Source organism: Procambarus clarkii, chromosome 1 (assembly GCF_040958095.1).
Source record: "Procambarus clarkii isolate CNS0578487 chromosome 1, FALCON_Pclarkii_2.0, whole genome shotgun sequence".
Lineage (NCBI taxonomy): Eukaryota > Metazoa > Arthropoda > Malacostraca > Decapoda > Cambaridae > Procambarus > Procambarus clarkii.
This window is the reverse complement of record NC_091150.1, coordinates 49,286,813-49,306,093: the sequence shown is the minus strand read 5'-3', so window position 1 is coordinate 49,306,093 and position 19,281 is coordinate 49,286,813. Positions and strand designations below refer to the sequence as shown.

The 19,281-nt window shown below is 40.3% G+C and overlaps 3 protein-coding genes across 3 annotated transcripts; all 3 read right to left on the bottom strand.

Annotated features, from left to right (window-relative positions):
• Positions 1–90: 90 nt before the first annotated feature.
• LOC138363357 (uncharacterized) lies at positions 91–2,102 on the bottom strand. The gene is made up of 4 exons (XM_069322388.1): positions 1,923–2,102; positions 1,310–1,839; positions 916–1,258; positions 91–672 (listed from the first exon to the last, which is right to left on the bottom strand). Exons 1-4 carry the CDS (start codon positions 2,100–2,102, stop codon positions 91–93), a joined length of 1,635 nt encoding a protein of 544 aa, XP_069178489.1.
• Positions 2,103–2,304: 202 nt separating this feature from the next.
• On the bottom strand, positions 2,305–6,023 carry LOC138363349 (mucin-2-like; the record flags this gene model as incomplete). The annotated part of the gene is made up of 2 exons (XM_069322380.1): positions 2,305–2,913; positions 3,228–6,023. Coding segments are annotated over 2 exons (3,405 nt in total), but the record flags the coding sequence as incomplete, so codon positions are not given.
• Positions 6,022–18,116, bottom strand: LOC138363342 (DNA-directed RNA polymerase subunit beta''-like). Its single transcript, XM_069322371.1, has 8 exons — positions 18,078–18,116; positions 17,333–17,871; positions 16,783–16,924; positions 15,370–16,416; positions 8,079–8,157; positions 7,257–8,012; positions 6,969–7,084; positions 6,022–6,831 (listed from the first exon to the last, which is right to left on the bottom strand). The coding sequence occupies exons 1-8, from the start codon at positions 18,114–18,116 to the stop codon at positions 6,022–6,024; spliced, it is 3,528 nt and encodes a 1,175-aa protein (XP_069178472.1).
• Between the last annotated feature and the right edge of the window lie 1,165 nt (positions 18,117–19,281).

The window sequence follows — 19,281 nt, the reverse complement described above, 5'->3', positions numbered from 1 at the left end:
GTCGTAGTTGATGCAGATGTAGTGGAGGTAGTAGTTGTTGTAGTAGTGGAGGTCGTACTTCTTTCAGATGTAGTGGAGGTCGTACTTGTTTCAGATGTAGTGGAGGTCGTAGTTACGGTAGAAGTAGTTGATGTTGTACTCGTAGTTGTTGAAGATGGAGTGGAGGTTGTAGTTATTGCAGATGTAGTAGAGGTTGTAGTTGTTGCACATGTAGAGCAGGTCGTAGTTGTTGCAGATGTAGTGAAGGCCGTAGTAGTTGTTGTAGAAATACTTGAAGTTGAACTCATCGTTGTTGTAGTTGTAGTCGAGGTCGTAGTTGTTGTTGTTGTTGATATAGTGGAGGTCGTCGTTGTTATAGATGTAGCTGAGGTCGTAGTTTTTGTTGATGTAGTAGAGGTCGTAGTTGTTGTAGATGTGGTGGAGGTCGTAGTTGTTAAAGATGTAGTGAATGTCGTAGTTGCTGTAGTTGTAGTGGTCATAGTTGTGGTAGATGTAGTGGAGGTAGTAGTTGTGGTAGAAATTGTTGATGTTGTACTCGTAGTTGTTGAAGATGGAGTGGGGGTTGTAGTTTTTGGCGATGTAGTAGAGGTCGTAGTTGTTGCAGATGTAGTGGAGGTCGTAGTTGTTAAAGATGTAGTGGAGGTCGTAGTTGTTGTAGTAGTTGAAGTTGTACTCGTAATTGTTGATGTAGTGGGGGTCGTAGTTGTTTCAGATGTAGTGGAGGTTGTAGTTGTAGATGTAGTGGAGGTTGTAGTTGTAGATGTAGTGGAAGTCGTAGTTTTTGCAGATGTAGTGAAGGCCGTAGTAGTTGTTGTTGATGTAGTGAATGCCGTAGTAGTTGTTTTATAAATAGTTGAAATTGAACTCGTCGTTGTTGTAGATGTAGTCGAGGTCGTAGTTGGTATAGATGTAGACGAGGTCGTTGTTGTTGTTGTTGATGTAGTGGAGGTCGTCGTTGTTGTAGATGTAGCTGAGGTCATAATTGTTGTTGATATAGTGGAGGTCGTAGTTGTTGTAGATGTAGTCGAGGTCGTAGTTGTTGCAAATGTAGTGGAGATCGTAGTTGATGCAGATGAAGTGGAGGTCATAGTTGCTGCAGATGTAGAGGAGGTCATAGTTGTTGAAGATGTAGTGGAAGTCGTAGTTGTTGTAGTAATTGAAGTTGTACTCTTTATTGTTGATGTAGTCGAGGTCGTAGTTGTTGTTGTTGATGTAGTGGAGGTCGTCGTTGTTGTAGATGTAGCTGAGGTTGTAGTAGCTGTAGATGTAGTGAAGGTAGTAGTTGTCGTAGAAATAATTGATGTTTTACTCGTAGTTGTTGAAGATGGAGTGGATGTTGTAGTTGTTGCAGATGTAGTAGAGGTTGTAGTTGTTGCACATGTAGAGCACCTCGTAGTTGTTGCAGATGTAGTGGAAGTCGTAGTTGTTGCACATGTAGAGCAGGTTGTAGGTGTTGCAGATGTAGTGGAGGTAGTAGTTGTTGTAGTAGTGGATGTCGTACTTGTTGCAGATGTCGTGGAGGTTGTAGTTACGGTAGAAGTAGTTGATGTTGTACTCGTAGTTGTTGTAGATATAGTGGAGGTCGTCGATGTTGCAGATGTTGTGGAGGTCGAAGTTTTTGTAGATGTAGTGGAGGTCGTAGTTGTTGTAGATGGAGTGGAGGTTGTAGTTGATGCAGGTGAAGTTGAGGTCGTAGTTGTTGTAGATGTAGTGGAGATCGTAGTTGAGGTAGTTATAGTAGATGTCGTGGTTGTGGTAGATGTAGTGAAGGTCGTAGTTGTGGTAGATGTAGATGAGGTTGTAGTTGTCGATGTAGATGAGGTCGTAGTTGTTGTAGATCTAGATGAGGTCTTAGTTGTTGTAGAAATAGTTGATGTTGTACTCGTAGTTGTTGTGGATGTAGTGGAGGTCGTAGTTGTTGCAGATGTCGTGGAAGTCATAGTTGTGTCAGATGTAGTGGACGTCGTAGTTGTGGCAGATATAGTGGAGGTCGTAGTTGTTGTGGATGTAGTGGAGGTTGTACTTATTGTAGATTTAGTGATAGTCGTAGTTGTTGTTGATGTAGTCGAGGTCGTAGTTGTGGCAGATGTAGTGGAGGTCATTGTTGTTGAAATAGTTGAAATTGTACTCGTAATTGTTGATGTAGTGGAGGGCGTAGTTGTCGTATATGTAGTGGAGGTCGTCGTTGTTGCAGGTAAAGTGGAGGTCGTAGTTGTGGTAGAAATAGTTGATGTTGAACTCGTAGTTGTTGAAGATGGAGTGGAAGTTGTTGTTGTTGTAAATGTAGTTGAGGTTGTAGTAGTTTTAGATGTAGATAAGGTCGTAGTGGTTGATGCAGTGGAGGTGGTCGTTGTTGAAGATGCAGTCGAGGTTGTAATTGTTGTAGACGTAGTGGAGGTCGTTGTTGTTATAGATGAAGTTGAGGTGGTAGTTGCTGTTGATGTAGTGGAGGTCGTAAATGTAGATGTAGTCGAGGTCGAGGTTGTTGATGTAGCGGAGGTAGTAGTTGTTGATGTAGTTGATGTAGTTGTTGTAGAAGTAGTCGAGATCGTAGTTGTTGTAGAAGTAGTCGAGATCGTAGTTGTTGAAGATGTGTTGATTGCCGTAGTTGCTATAGATGTAGTGGCGCTCGTAGAAGTGGTAGATGTAGTGGAGCTCGTAGATGTGGTAGATGTAGTGGAGGTCGTAGTTGTGGAAAAAATAGTTGATGTTGTACTCGTAGTGGTTGAAGATGGAGTAGAGGTTGTAGTTGTTGTAAATGTAGTGTAGGTCGTAGTAGTTGTAGATGCAGATGAGGTCGTAGTTGTAGAAATAGTTGATGTTGTACTTGTAGTTGTTGTGGATGTAGTGGACGTGGTAGTTGTTGTAGATGGAGTGGAGGTCGTAGTTGTTGTAGAAATGGTTGGAGTTGAACTAGTAGTTGGTGTAGTGGAGGTCGTAGTTGTTGATGTAGATGAGGATGTTGTTGTTGTAGATGTAGATGAGGTTGTAGTTGTTGTAGATGTAGATGAGGTCGTAATTGTTGTAAAAATAGTTGAAGTTGAACTAGTAATTGTTGTAGTAGAGGGCGTAGTTGTTGACGTAGATGAGGTCGTAGTTGTTGTAGATGTAGATGAGGTCGTAGTTGTCGATGTAGATGAGGTCGTTGTTGTAGATGTAGATGAGGTCGTAGTTGTTGTAGAAATAGTTGATGTTGTACTCGTAGTTGTTGTGGATGTAGTGGAGGCCGAGGTTGTTTCAGATGTAGTAGAAGTCGTAGTTGTGTCATATGTAGTGGAGATCGTAGTTGTGGAAGATATAGTCGAGGTCGTAGTTATTGTAGATGTAGTGGAGGTCGTACTTGTTGTAGATGTAATGAAAGTCGTAGTTGTTGTTGATGTAGTCGAGGTCGTAATTGTGGCAGATATAGTGGAGGTCGGAGTTTTGGAAGATATAGTCGAGCTCGTAGTTGTTGTAGATGTAGTGGACGTAGTACTTGTTGTAGATGTACTGAAAGTCGTAGTTGTTGTTGATGTAGTCGAGGTCGTAGTTGTGGCAGATGTAGTGGAGGTCGGAGTTGTTGCAGATGTAGTGGAGGTCGTAGTTGTAGAAGTAGTGGAGGTCGTAATTGTAGAAGTAGTGGAGGTCGTAGTAGTTGTAGAAATAGTTGAAGTTGAACTCGTCGTTGTTGTAGATGTAGTCAAGGTCGTAGTTGCTGTTGATGTGGTGAAGGTCGTTGGTGTTGATGTAGTTGATGTCGAAGTTGTTGTAGATGTAGTCGAGGTCGTAGTTGTTGAAGATGTAGTGAATGTCGTAGAAACTGTAGCTGTAGTGATCATAGTTGTGGTAGATGTAGTGGAGATTGTAGTTGTTGCAGATGTAGTAGGGGTTGTAGTTGAAGTTGTACTCGTAGTTGTTGTGGATGTAGTGGAGGTCGTAGTTGTTGCAGATGTAGTGGAGGTCGTAGTTGTTGCAGATGTAATGGAAGTCGTAGTTGTTGTAGTAGTTGAAGTTGTACTCTTTATTGTTGATGTAGTCGAGGTCGTAGTTGTTGTTGTTGATGTAGTGGAGGTCGTCGTTGTTGTAGATGTAGCTGAGGTTGTAGTAGCTGTAGATGTAGTGGAGGTAGTATTTATCGTAGAAATAATTGATGTTGTACTCGTAGTTGTTGAAGATGGAGTGGAGGTTGTAGTTGTTGCAGATATAGTAGATGTTGCAGTTGTTGCACATGTAGAGCACCTCGTAGTTGTTGCAGATGTAGTGGAGGTCGTAGTTGTTGCACATGTAGAGCAGGTCGTAGTTGTTGATTTAGTGGAGGTGGTCGTTGTTGTAGATGTTGTTGAGGTCGTAGTTGTTGTTGATGTAGTGGAGGTCGTAATTATTGTAGACGTAGTCGAGGTCGTAGTTGGTGTAAATGCAGTCGAGGTCATAATTGTTGTAGACGTAGTGGAGGTCATCGTTGTTGTAGATGTAGTTGAGGTGGTAGTTGTTGTTGATGTAGTGGAGGTCGTAGTTGTAGATGTAGTCACGGTCGAGGTTGTTGATGTAGCAGAGGTAGTATTTTTTTTAGTTGATGTAGTTGTTGTAGTTAATGTAGTTGATGTAGAAAGAGTCGAGATCGTAGTTGTTGAAGATGTAGTGAATGTCGTGGTTGCTGTAGATGTAGTGGAGCTCGTCGATGGGGTAGATGTAGTCGAGGTCGTAGTTGTGGAAGAAATAGTTGATGTTGTACTCGTAGTGGTTGAAGATGGAGTGGAGCTTGTAGTTGTTGTAGATGTAGTGTAGGTCGTAGTAGTTGTAGATGCAGATGAGGTCGTAGTTGTTGTTGAAATAGTTGATGCTGTACTCGTAGTTGTTGTGGATGTATTGGATGTCATAGTTGTTGTAGATGGAGAGGTGTTCGTAGTTGTTGTAGAAATAGTTGAAGTTGAACTAGTAGTTGGTGTAGTGGAGGTCGTAGTTGTTGATGTAGATGAAGTCGTAGTTGTTGTAGATGTAGATGAGGTCGTAGTTATTGTAGATGTAGATGAGGTCGTAGTTGTTGTAGAAATAGTTGAAGTTAAACTAGTAGTTGTTGTAGTGGAGGTCGTAGTTGTTGATGTAGATGAGGTCGAAGTTGTAGATGTAGATGAAGTGGTAGTTGTTGTAGAAATAGTTGATGTAGTACTAGAAGTTGTTATGGATGTAGTGGAGGTCGTGGTTGTTGCAGATTTAGTGGAAGTCGTAGTTGTGTCAGATGTAGTGGAGGTCGTAGGTGTTGAAGATATAGTGGAGGTCGTAGTTGTTGTTGATATAGTGGAGGTCGGAGTTGTTGCAGATGTAGTGGAGGTCGTGGTTGTAGAAGTAGTGGATGTCGTAGTTGTTGCAGCTGTAGTGGAAGTTGTAATTGTTGTAGCTGTGCTGGAGGTCGTTTTTGTTGTAGTAGTTGAGGTTATACTTGTAACTGTTGTTGTAGTGGATGTCGTAGTTGTCGTAGATGTAGGGGAGGTCGTAGTTGTTGCAGGCGAAGTGGAGGTCGTAGTTGTGGTAGAAATAGTTGATGTTGTACTCGTAGTTGTTGAAAATTGAGTGGAGGTTGTAGTTGTTGTAAATGTAGTTGAGGTCGTAGTAGTTGTAGATGTAGATGAGGTCGTAGTTGTTGATGCAGTGGAGGTGTTCGTTGATGTAGATGTTGTTGAGGTCGTAGTTGTTGTTGATGTAGTGGAGGTCGTAATTATTGTAGATGTAGTCGAGGTCTTAGTTGGTGTAGATGCAGTCGAGGTCGTAATTGTTGTAGACGTAGTGGAGGTCATCGTTGTTGTAGATGTAGTTGAGGTGGTAGTTGTTGTAGATGTAGTGTAGGTCGTAGTAGTTGTAGATGCAGATGAGGTTGTAATTGTGGTTGAAATAGTTGATGTTGTACTCGTAGTTGTTGTGGATGTAGTGGATGTCGTAGTTGTTGTAGATGGAGTGGAGGTCGTAGTTGTTGTAGAAATTGTTGAAGTTGAACTAGTAGTTGGTGTAGTGGAGGTCGTAGTTGTTGATGTAGATGAGGTCGAAGTTTCAGATGTAGATGAGGTGGTAGTTGTTGTAGAAATAGTTGATGTTGTACTCGAAGTTGTTGTGGATGTAGTGGAGGTCGTGGTCGTTGCAGATGTAGTGGAAGTCGTAGTTGTTGCAGATGTAGTGGAGGCCGTAATTGTAGATGTAGTTGAGGTCGTAGTAGTTATAGAAATAGTTGAAGTTGAACTCGTTGTTGTTGTAGATGTAGTCGAGGTCGTAGTTGTTGTAGATGTAGTAGAGGTCATAGTTGATGTTGTAGTTGATGTCGTAGTTGTTGTAGATGTAGTGGAGGTCGTAGTTGTTGTATATGTAGTCAAGTTCGTAGTTGTTGTTGATGTAGTGGAGGTCGTAGTTGTTGATGTCGTAGTTGTTGTAGATGCAATGGAGGTCGTAGTTGTTGTAGATGCAGTGGAGGTCGTAGTTGTTGTAGATATAGTGGATATCGTAGTTGTTGTAAATATAGTTGAAGCTGAACTCGTAGTTGTAGATGGAGTGAAGGTCGTAGTTGTTGTAGTGGAGGTCGTTGTTGTTGACGTAACTGATGTAGTTGTTGTAGATATAGTGGAGGTCGTAGTTGTTGTGGATGTAGAAGAGGTCGTAGTTGTTGTAGATGTAGTGGAGATAGTAGCTGTTGTAAATATTGTGGAGGTTGTAGTTGGTATAGAAGTAGTGGGTGTCGTAGTTGTTGTAGGTGAAGTGGAGGTCGTAGTTGTTGTAGAAGTAGTTGAAGTTGAACTCGCAGTTATAGATGGAGTGAAGGTCGTAGTTGTTGTAGTGGAGGTCGAAGTTGTTGTAGTAGTTGAGGTTGTACTCGTAATTGTTGATGCAGTGGAGGTCGTAGTTGTTGATGTAGTGGAGGTCGTAGTTGTTTCAGATGTAGTGGAGATTGTAGTTGTAGATGTATTGGAGGTTGTAGTTGTAGATGTAGTTGAAGTTGTAGTTGTTACAGATGTAGTGAAGGCCGTAGTAGTTGTTGTAGATGTAGTGAAGGCCGTAGTAGTTGTTGTTGATGTAGCGAAGGCCGTAGTAGTTGTTGTAGAAATAGTTGAAGTTGAACTTGTCGCTGTTGTAGATGTAGTCGAGATCGTAGTTGGTATAGATGTAGTCGAGGACGTAGTTGTTGTTGTTGATGTAGTGGAGGTTGTCGTTGTTGTAGATGTAGCTGAGGTCGTAATTGTTGTTGATTTAGTGGAGGTCGTAATTGTTGTAGATGTAGTCGAGGTCGTAGTTGTTGCAAATGTAGTGGAGATCGTAGTTGATGCAAATGAAGTGGAGGTCGAAGTTGTTGCAGATGTAGTGGAGGTCATAGTTGTTAAAGATGTAATGGAAGTCGTAGTTGTTGTAGTAGTTGAAGTTGTACACTTTATTGTTGATGTAGTCGAGGTCGTAGTTGTTGTTGTTGATGTAGTCGAGGTCGTCGTTGTTGTAGATGTAGCTGAGGTTGTAGTAGCTGTAGATATAGTGGAGGTAGTAGTTATCGTAGAAATAATTGATGTTGTACTCGTAGTTGTTGAAGAAGGAGTGGAGGTTGTAGTTGTTGCATATATAGTAGATGTTGCAGTTGTTGCACACGTAGAGCACCTCGTAGTTGTTGCGGATGTAGTGGAGGTCGTAGTTGTTGCACATGTAGAGCAGGTCGTAGTTGTTGCAGATGTAGTGGAGGTAGTAGTTGTTGTAGTAGTGGATGTCGTACTTGTTGCAGATGTATTGGAGGTCGTAGTTATGGTAGAAGTAGTTGATGTTGTACTCGTAGTTGTTGTAGATATAGTGGAGGTCGTCGATGTTGTTGATTTTGTGGAGGTCGAAGTTGTGGTAGAAATAGTGGAGGTCGTAGTTGTTGTGGATGGAGTGGAGGTTGTAGTTGATGCAGGTGAAGTGGAGGTCGTAGTTGTTGTAGATGTAGTGGAGGTTGTAGTCGAGGTAGTTGTAGTGGATGTAGTGGTTGTGGTAGATGTAGCTAAGGTCGTAGTTGTGGTAGATGTAGTGGAGGTCTTAGTTGTTTCAGATGTAGTGGAGGTCGTAGTTGGTGTAGATGTAGTGGAGGTCGTAGTTGTTGCAGATGTGGTGGAAGTCGTAGTTGTTGTAAATGTAGTGGAGAATGTAGTTGTTGTCGAAGTCGTTGGTGTTGTTGAAACCCTGAAGGTAAAACAGTTATGAAAAAATTAACATTACTTTAAAATGTAAATAATATATTGTAAGTAATTACTATTAAATCATTGGATTATTGATATATCATTCACTATTGAAAATATGAATCTTAATTTAAGGATTTTTTTTTTTGAGTATGTGCAACACTTCGTCTAAATCTGTTTGGTAAGTATCTTCAGCGAATTATTTTTTCAAAAGTTTCAACATTTTAAGATAAAAGTAAAAAGTAAAATATAGAGATACAAACTAAAGCAGAAGCAGAATATTTAAGAAAACTGCTAATATATGTAACTTGAATCACGATGAAAGAAAGGAGGTATCTGAGGAACCCGTGTCTATTGTCCATATATAACAGTGAACTAACATTCAGTGCCTTGAAGCATTAAATACTGGTTTTTATATACTTAGGTTCGAAAAGATCTTTTCTTCCAGGACAAAAGAATTAAGGACAAAATATTAGAATATAGAAGCAATTGACATGTGAGATAAGAATGTTCTTCTGAAACATAAAAGGGAAGAATGAATTCATAAATGGAACTGTACATAGCATAAGGAAATTTGTTCTTCAAGCTATGAAGGAATCTGAATTATAAACAAATCCACAAGGGCCGTGACGAGGATTCGAACCTACGTCTGAGATGATCCCAGACGCTGCCTTAATCGACTGAGCTACGATATGGTCAAAAGAGTTGAAACCGAAGTTCTACTGCACTTACTGGAGCCTCTAGTGTCTCCGAGACACAAACCAGGGTTTTACACAACTTCTCCATGGTTTGTGGGGGTTTTTGTCTCAGAGAGACTGCAGGATCCAGTAATAGTAGTAGAACTTCGGTGTGAACTCTTTTGACCATGTCGTAGCTCAGTCGATTAAGGCAGCGTATGGGATCATCTCGGACGTAGGTTCGAATCCTCGTCACGGCCCTTGTGGATTTGCTTATTGATGCATCACGTCTATGTGATTTCTGTGTGTAATCTGAAATTATGTATATTCTTTCCTAACAAATGAACAAAACTCCTACATAAGTCACTTCAGAATGAAGATGATCATAAATGGTCAGATAATTACTCGATAGGGAGAGACTGAGGATTCAAATAAAAGTAGGGGGGATACTTCCGTATTACGAATAAAAAGGCAATGGAAAGTGTTCAGAATTTAACCAGAGAAGCTTTTGGTTAGGTGTTGTGCTTAAACCCTATCAACTTCCAGGGAGTAATTAATACCGCCGTAATTATACAGCTTACTGAAAATCCAAAAGAAAACTTTTATTGTGTTGTTGTTGTACTTGTTGTATGTGTATGAATGTATTTATATTTGTGAATTCACCTAGTTGTGCTTGTTGAAATTGAGCTCTGCCCTTTCGGCCCACCTCTGAACTGTCAATCAATCAACTGTTACTAAATACTAACTAATTCCTCCCCCTCCCCCACACACACACCCAGGAAGCAGCTCCGTAACAGCTGCCTAACTCCCATGTTCCTATTTGCTGCTAGGTAACAGGAGCACTAGGGTTAAAGAATCTCTGACCATTTGTCTCTGCCTAGTCCAGGAATCGAACCAGGGTCCCAGGATTTCGAGTCCCGCGCGCTGTCCACACAGCTACCAGAACCCTCAGATGTATGCATGCATGTATGTACGTTTCTGTATGTGTATGTAGACATGTCGCCGTAGTGAAGTGGTAAGACACTCGCCTGGCGTTTCGCTAGCCCTTGGTCCTGGGTTCGTATCCTTGCCGGGGACGATTTACTGGGCGCCAATCCTTAACTGTGGCGTCGTTTAGCCAAGAATAAAATGGGTTCTTGGTTGTTAAACGACTTGGCGGGTTGTATTACGAGGAACATACGATTAAGAACTTGTCTGAATCGCTATGCATGCTAGTGGCTGTTAACGAATGTAAGAACTCTTGCATAAATAAATAAATAATTAAATGCATGCCATTTGTTAACTACTCTGATAATGAAACCAACCGTTATTTCTGAGTTTCCTTGCATGTTCCATTGATCGCGTTCCACTTAGGCTAAATATTATGTCTTTGCCTTCTGTGAATTGTACCGCGGATTTTATAGGTGAAGATCATATCTCCTGAAACTCTTCTGTCTTCCTGGGACGTGAGGTTTAATTCCTGTAGCTTTTTCTCGTATCTCACAGTTCTTAGCTCTGGAACTATTCTAGTGGCATAACTCTGAATGTGTTCTAACTTTGTCTAGTGTTCAGCAAGCTCTAGGCTGAAGCTGTATACTCTGGGCTGACAAATGTAGATCTGACAAGGTTGGGCTGACCAATGTAGGCCTGACAAGGTTCTGAATAGTTCCATTGACAAGTTTCTTTTGCTGGCTAACCTAGCGTAGGTCTCTCATGAAATCCTTTTGATGTGATCTTCTGGGGACAGTTTCGGTGTGATATTCCACAGATTTTTCTCTGTACCAGAATATTGAAGGATTTCGCCTCACATATTGTACCTTGTCTTATGTCTAGTCCTCCCTTCACCTTTTTCCATTACTTTACACTTACTTGATTTAAACTCTAGTAGACATTTACTAGGCCATTCTTCTCATTTTGTCAGGTGGTCTTATAATCTCTGTCTTCCTCTTTCTTTATCATTTTATTAATTAGCTTTTGCAAGGATATTCCTCTTCAGCAAATATTTCGAGTGTATACTATCTATAAAATCGTTTATATATAATAAAAATAGCATGGGTCGGGGTACAGAATCCTGTGGGACCCTGATAGTGACATCTCGCCATTCTGAGGTTTCTCCCTCTCACAGTAACTCACTGTTTACTGTTTCTTAGATACGCCCTTATCCACTGGAGCACCTTACCTATTATTCCTACCTGTTTCTACAACTTTTGTTCCAGACTCTTGTGGTATACTGTGTTAAAGTGTTTCTGAGTGCCCGTGTGTGTGTGTGTGTGTGTGTTTTGGGATTTCAGCTGTTGAGCAATAGCTCTTTCGGTGCGCCTCCCAACTGTTAATCAATCAACTTTTTTCTCACACACACCCACTCCCAGGAAGCATCCCCTAGCAGCTGTCTATTCACTGCTAGAAGAACAGGGGGCAATAGGTTGAATAAAACTCTGCCCATTTGTTTCCGCCATAGCCAGGGATCGATCCCTGTTCTACATGCCTACGAATCCCGGGCGCTGTCTATATATATAGATATATCTATCTATATATATAGATATATCTATATATATAGATGATGTCAAGGTCAATGACATCATCAAGAGAAGCCTCGTCTCAGCTCAGTGCCCAGTGGAGAGAGAACCTCGTATCCTAGGGGGTCCAAAACCTGGATTTCCCCGCACTTCGCCCTGATGGCATCACCATATACTCCTGGATGGAGGGTAGACAGTTGGTGTTGGACTACACATGTGTATCCACGATGGCTGACACCTATGTACACCTCGGAGCTAATCAAGCAGGTGGAGCGGCCAACAATAGCAAAATAGCAAAATCAACCAAATACAGGTGATTGGAAGGTCGATACACCTTTGTTCCCATAGCGTCTGAGACGCATGGCCCCTGGGGCAAGAGTGCCTTGGGATTTCTCAAGGAATTGGGCTCGAAGCTCATTGACGTCAACACAGACACGAGAGCTGCCAATTTTTTGTTTCAGCGCCTCAGTGTGGCAATCCAGAGGGAAAACGCCTGCTGCATTCTCGGTTCCTGTCCGGAAGCGAAGGAGCATCAAGATATCCATAACCTTTAAGCACTCTTTGTATCAACCAATGTATATCTTGTAACCTTTAAATATATAATAAAGCAAAAAAAATAAAAAGGAAGGGGGTGGTAGGAGAAAAGCACACAGAAACAGTATTGGAGGGGGACCTAAACATTCCCTCTAATGCGTTATGTGTGGTTTCCTCCGAGGCTAAGGATCCCCTTCTTCCAGCCAGAGGTGGTACTCCCTTCATATATATATAAATATATACATATATATATATGTCATATATATGCCCTTCATATATATATATATATACATATATATATATATCGAACCCATACTCCCAGGAGTATAGCCTCGGCTATCACCTCATTATGTCCGGTCGTGATGGTCAAGTGGATTAAGGCGTCTTGTACATACCAGTTGCGTTTGCTCCTGGGAGTATGGGTTCGAGTCACTTCTGGGGTGTGAGTTTTCAGTTGCATATTGTCCTGGGGACCATTCAGGCTTGTTCGCATTTGTGTTCCTCACGTGTGCCCCAGAGAATGAGGTGATTTGGTAAAAGCTATGCCCAAGACTACTATCCGAGTGCCGGCGGTGGGGTGGTTCAAATAGCCTCGGCTATCACCTCATTATGTCCGGTCGTGATGGTCAAGTGGATTAAGGCGTCTTGTACATACCAGTTGCGTTTGCTCCTGGGAGTATGGGTTCGAGTCACTTCTGGGGTGTGAGTTTTCAGTTGCATATTGTCCTGGGGACCATTCAGGCTTGTTCGCATTTGTGTTCCTCACGTGTGCCCCAAAGAATGAGGTGATTTGGTAAAATGATATGCCTAAGACTACTATCCGAGTGCCGGCGGTGGGGTGGTTCAAATAGCCTCGGCTATCACCTCATTATGTCCGGTCGTGATGGTCAAGTGGATTAAGGCGTCTTGTACATACCAGTTGCGTTTGCTCCTGGGAGTATGGGTTCGAGTCACTTCTGGGGTGTGAGTTTTCAGTTGCATATTGTCCTGGGGACCATTCAGGCTTGTTCGCATTTGTGTTCCTCACGTGTGCCCCAAAGAATGAGGTGATTTGGTAAAATGCTATGCCCAAGACTACTATCCGAGTGCCGGCGGTGGGGTGGTTCAAATAGCCTCGGCTATCACCTCATTATGTCCGGTCGTGATGGTCAAGTGGATTAAGGCGTCTTGTACATACCAGTTGCGTTTGCTCCTGGGAGTATGGGTTCGAGTCACTTCTGGGGTGTTAGTTTTCAGTTATATATATATATATATATATATATATATATATATATATATATATATATATATATATATATATATATATATTTTTTTTTTTTTTTTTTTTTTTTTTTTTTTTTTTTTTTTTTTTTTTTTTTTTTTTTTTTTTTTTTTTTTTTTTTTTTTTTTTTTTTTTTTTTTTTTCATCAAGTCCCTGTTAATATGGGAGAACACTGTGTCTATGCTTAAGGCACAACTCTCCTAAACACGAGAGTGAAGTATACAACTTTAGAACACTTTCCCACCAGGAGACTCGAACCCTAGCCAGCACAGAAGCCTTCCAGCAACTGGCATAACAGGTACGCCTTAACCCACTCCACCACCTTAGGAGAGTTGTGCCTTAAGCATAGACACAGTGTTCTCCCATATTAACAGGGACTTGATGAAAAAACGTAAAAATGACCCCTCCCTTGCTCTAGTGCTCGGGTCTGAGCAGGTGGTGGAGTGGGTTAAGGCGTATATATATATAAATATATATATATATATATATATATATATATATATATATATATATATATATATATAAATATATATATATATATATATATATATATATATATATATATATATATATATATATATATATATATATATATATATATACATATATAATATAGAATATGTGTGTTTTTTCATTGTCATGAGTTTATTTATTAGGTTAACTTTCCCTTTGTGTACAACAAGAATCGGAGTACACATTTCGGTGTATTTGTTGTCTACGATATTAGTCTAGTATTACCGAAAAGCACTACTCCTGAATGAATATGACCAAATAATATAATTAATATAGGATTAAATGAGAAATGTAAATATATGGTCTCCAACTATTTCTTTTTGTCATCTAGTGTCAGTAACGATGATGCTACATATTCTATAAAACGGCAAAACTAATTTATTTACATTTTCCATAAATTATAAATGATATTAGCTGTCAATAAGCCAACTATTTTTTATTTTTATGCATTTATAGCAAAACCTAATTCGTATTGTTTGTAATAGGAATAAATGTCAAGAGAGTTCAGTCGCAGATTAAGATAATGAGCCGTTATACAGTATTTCATATTCGTAACAGAGTAATAGTTAAGAATTGGGGGCTGTGGACTTAACAAAACAAATAGCCGAGTGATTTGTAAGTAATATAGTTGCAAGTTAAGAAACAACTTGAAGATCTCGAAGACAAAAACAACAGGACTGACAATATTTTAACAATGATAATTTGGGGAACCGAAAAGACAGGCAGGAATGCCAAAGAGTTTAAACTGCGTAAGCGAATACCTGTCTAGAAGTATATATTCACAGAATTGAGAATATTCACAGGAGAGCATTGGGAATTGGGTTAGTATAAGGATCAGATTTGAAATCTATTTTATTCTCAATGTACGTGAATGACTTCAAAGATCATGAGAAATCTTGCAAGTTAAGGATATATACTTATATGAATCTAATAAAACTGATGCAAAGTACAAAAGTTATCGAATTTCTTCGGATGACAAAGAGACAGCTGAGATCGTGCAAGATGAAGTAATGGTTTACGTCAGATAACACATGTTAGGTGATAAAAGGAGTCACAAAGCAGAAGGACATCTGTCATGTGTGCAACGCTAGCGAATATGTGAGTAGTATTGAAGAAACAAGAAAAATAAGCTCACAGAACTTTATAACCAATGTAATAGAGACCCTTTTTTTGGAATAAGTATTCCTGGTTGAAGACCCAATTTCATGAAATACGTATGTGAAAGTAAATTAAAACTGATTACCTAGAGGCGTTTGCTAAGATTTGCCCTGGATACTTGAGGTACATACAAACGAATGAATCGAGGTCTATAAAATTTATTTAAGCCAGAACAAGTGTGCTGCTAGGTGCGTCAGTCAGTAGTATGCATAGGTGCAGTGGTGCTCAGGAACGTAAAAAATAATTATATATATATATATATATATTATATATATATATATATATATATATATATATATATATATATATATATATATATATATATATATATATATATATATATATATATATATATATATATATATATATATATATATATATATATATATATATATATATATAATTTGCACACACACACACACAAATTAATTGTATATTCTAAAATCAACTGAGGTTATATTCATCAACAGAAACATCACCACCACCATCATATTGTTAATCTATTCGAACCATTCATCGTACAAAAGGAGAATGCCTTTATACTTCATATCGAATAGCTGCGTGAGTCATGTATTTACATTGTTATGGAACTTGTTGATGTAGAAGATGTAGTTGTTGTTGATGTGCTTGTAGTTGTTGAAGTAGTGGAGGTCGTAGTCGTTGCAAATGTAGTGGAGGTCGTAGTTGTTGCAGATGTAGTGGAGGTCGTAGTTGTAGAAGTAGTGGATGTCGTAGTTGTTGCAGTTGTAGAGGAAGTTGTAGTTGTTGTAGCTGTACCGGAGGTCGTTGTTTTTGTAATAGTTGAAGTTGTACTCGTAATTGTTGATATAGTGGATGTCATAGTTGTCGTAGATGTAGTGGAAGTCGTAGTTGTTGCAGGCGAAGTGGAGGTCGAAGTTGTGGTAGAAATAGTTGATGTTGTACTCGTAGTTGGTAAAGATGGAGTAGAGGTTGTAGTTGTTGTAAATGTAGTTGAGGTCGTAGTAGTTGTAGATGTAGATGAGGTCGTAGTTGTTGATGCAGTGGAGGTGGTCGTTGTTGTAGATGTTGTTGAGGTCGTAGTTGTTGTTGATGTGGTAGAGGTCGTAGTTATTGAAGATGTAGTTGAGGTCGTAGTTGGTGTAGATGCAGTCGAGGTCGTAATTGTTGTAGACGTAGTGGAGGTCATCGTTATTGCAGATGTAGTTGAGGTGGTAGTTGTTGTTGATGTAGTGGAGGTCGTAGTTGTAGATGTAGTCGAGGTCGAGGTTGTTGATGTAGCAGAGGTAGTAGTTGTTGTAGTTGATGTAGTTGTTGTAGAAAGAGTCGAGATCGTAGTTGTTGAAGATGTAGTGAATGTCGTAGTTGCTGTAGATGTAGTGGAGCTCGTCGATGGGGTAGATGTAGTCGAGGTCGTAGTTGTGGAAGAAGTAATTGATGTTGTACTCGTAGTGGTTGAAGATGGAGTGGAGGTTGTAGTTGCTGTAGATGTAGTGTAGGTCGTAGTAGTTGTAGATGCAGATGAGGTCGTAGCTGTTGTTGAAATAGTTGATGCTGTACTCGTAGTTGTTGTGGATGTAGTGGATGTCGTAGTTGTTGTAGATGGAGTGGAGGTCGTAGTTGTTGTAGAAATAGTTGAAGTTGAACTAGTAGTTGGTGTAGTGGAGGTCGTAGTTGCTGATGTAGATGAAGTCGTAGTTGTTGTAGATGTAGATGAGGTCGTAGTTGTTGTAGATGTAGATGAGGTCGTAGTTGTTGTAGAAATAGTTGAAGTTGAACTAGTAGTTGTTGTAGTGGAGGTCGTAATTGTTGATGTAGATGAGGTCGAAGTTGTAGATGTAGATGAGGTGGTAGTTGTTGTAGAAATAGTTGATGTTGTACGCGAAGTTGTTGTGGATGTAGTGGAGGTCGTGGTTGTTGCAGATGTAGTGGAAGTCGTAGTTGTGTCAGATGTAGTGGAGGTCATAATTGTAGATGTTGTCGAGGTCGTAGTTGTTGCACATGTAGCGCACCTCGTAGTTGCTGCAGATGTAGAGGAGGTCGTAGTTGTAGAAGTAGTGGATGTCGTAGTTGTTGCAGTTGTAGTGGAAGTTGTAGTTGTTGTAGCTGTGCTGGAGGTCGTTGTTGTTGTAGTAGTTGAGGTTATACTCGTAACTGTTGATATAGTGGATGTCGTAGTTGTCGTAGAAATAGTTGATGTTGTACTCGTAGTGGTTGAAGATGGAGTGGAGGTTGTAGTTGTTGTAGATGTAGTGAAGGTCGTAGTAGTTGTAGATGCAGATGAGGTCGTAGTTGTTGTTGAAATAGTTGATATTGTACTCGTAGTTGTTGTGGATGTCGTGGATGTCGTAGTTGTTGTAGATGGAATGGAGGTCGTAGTGTTTGTAGAAATAGTTGAAGTTGAACTAGTAGTTGGTGTAGTGGAGGTCGTAGTTGTTGATGTAGATGAGGTCGTAGTTGTTGATGTAGATGAGGTCGTAGTTGTTGTAGATGTAGATGAGGTCGTAGATGTTGTAGATGTAGAATAGGTCGTAGTTGTTGTAGAAATAGTTGAAGTTGAACTAGTAGTTGCTGTAGTGGAGGTCGTAGTTGTTGATGTAGATGAGGTCGAAGTTGTAGATGTAGATGAGGTGGTAGTTGTTGTAGATATAGTTGATGTTGTACTCAAAGTTGTTGTGGATGTAGTGGAGCTCGTGGTTGTTGCAGATGTAGTGGAAGTCGTAGTTGTTGTAGTAGTTGAGGTTATACTCGTAACTGTTGATGTAGTGGATGTCGTAGTTGTCGTAGATGTAGTGGATGTCGTAGTTGTTGCAGGCGAAGTGGAGGTCGTAGTTGTTGATGTAGATGAGGTCGAAGTTGTAGATGTAGATGAGGTGGTAGTTGTTGTAGATATAGTTGATGTTGTACTCGAAGTTGTTGTGGATGTAGTGGAGCTCGTGGTTGTTGCAGATGTAGTGGAGGTCGTTGTTGTTGTAGTAGTTGAGGTTATACTCGTAACTGTTGATGTAGTGGATGTCGTAGTTGTCGTAGATGTAGTGGAGGTCGTAGTTGTTGCAGGCGAAGTGGAGGTCGTAGTTGTGGTAGAAATAGTTGATGTTGTACTCGTAGTTGTTGAAGATTGAGTGGAGGTTGTAGTTGTTGTAAATGTAGTTGAAGTCGTAGTAGTTGTAGATGTAGATGAGGTCGTAGTTGTTGATGCAGTGGAGGTGGTCGTTGTTGTAGATGTTGTTGAGGTCGTAGTTGTTGTTGATGTAGTGGAGGTCGTAATTATTGTAGATGTAGTCGAGGTCGTAGTTGGTGTAGATGCAGTCGAGGTCGTAATTGTTGTAGACGTAGTGGAGGTCATCGTTGTTGTAGATGTAGTTGAGGTGGTAGTTGTTGTTGATGTAGTCGAGGTCGTAGTTGTAGATGTAGTCGCGGTCGAGGTTGTTGATGAAGCAGAGGTAGTAGTTGTTTTAGTTGATGTAGTTGTTGTAGTTAATGTAGTTGTTGTAGAAAGAGTCGAGATCGTAGTTGTTGAAGATGTAGTGAATGTCGTAGTTGCTGTAGATGTAGTGGAGCTCATAGATAGGGTAGATGTAGTGGACGTCGTAGTTGTGGAAGAAATAGTTGATGTTGTACTCGTAGTGGTTGAAGATGGAGTGGAGGTTGTAGTTGTTGTAGATGTAGTGTAGGTCGTAGTAGTTGTAGATGCAGATGAGGTCGTAGTTGTTGTTGAAATAGTTGATGTTGTACTCGTAGTTGTTGTGGATGTAGTGGATGTCGTAGTTGTTGTAGATGGAGTGGAGGTCGTAGTTGTTGTAGAAATAGTTGAAGTTGAACTAGTAGTTGTTGTGGATGTAGTGGAGGTCGTGGTTGTTGCAGATGTAGTGGAAGTCGTAGTTGTTGCAGATGTAGTGGAGGTCGTAATTGTAGAAGTAGTGGAGGTCGTAGTAGTTATAGAAATATTTGAAGTTGAACTCGTCGTTGTTGTAGATGTAGTCGAGGTCGTAGTTGTTGTAGATGTAGTAGAGTTCATAGTTGATGTTGTAGTTGATGTGGTAGTTGTTGTAGATGTAGTGGAGGTCGTAGTTGTTGTTGATGTAGTGGAAGTCGTAGTTGTTGTAGATTCAGTGGAGGTCGTAGTTGTTGTAGATATAGTGGACATCGTAGTTGTTGTAAATATAGTGGAGATTGTAGTTGTTGTAGAAGTAGTGGAGGTCGTACTTGTTGTAGATGAAGTTGAGGTCGTAGTTGTTGTAGAAATAGTTGAATTTGAACTCGTAGTTGTAGATGGAGTGATGGTCGTAGTTGTTGTAGAGGAGGTCGTAGTTGTTGACGTAACTGATGTAGTTGTTGTAGATGTAGTGGAGGTCGTAGTTGTTGTGGATGTAGAAGAGGTCGTAGTTGTTGTAGATGTAGTGGAGATAGTAGTTGTTGTAAATATTGTGGAGGTTGTAGTTGGTATAGAAGTAGTGGGGGTCGTAGTTGTTGTAGGTGAAATGGAGGTCGTAGTTTTTGTAGAAGTTGAA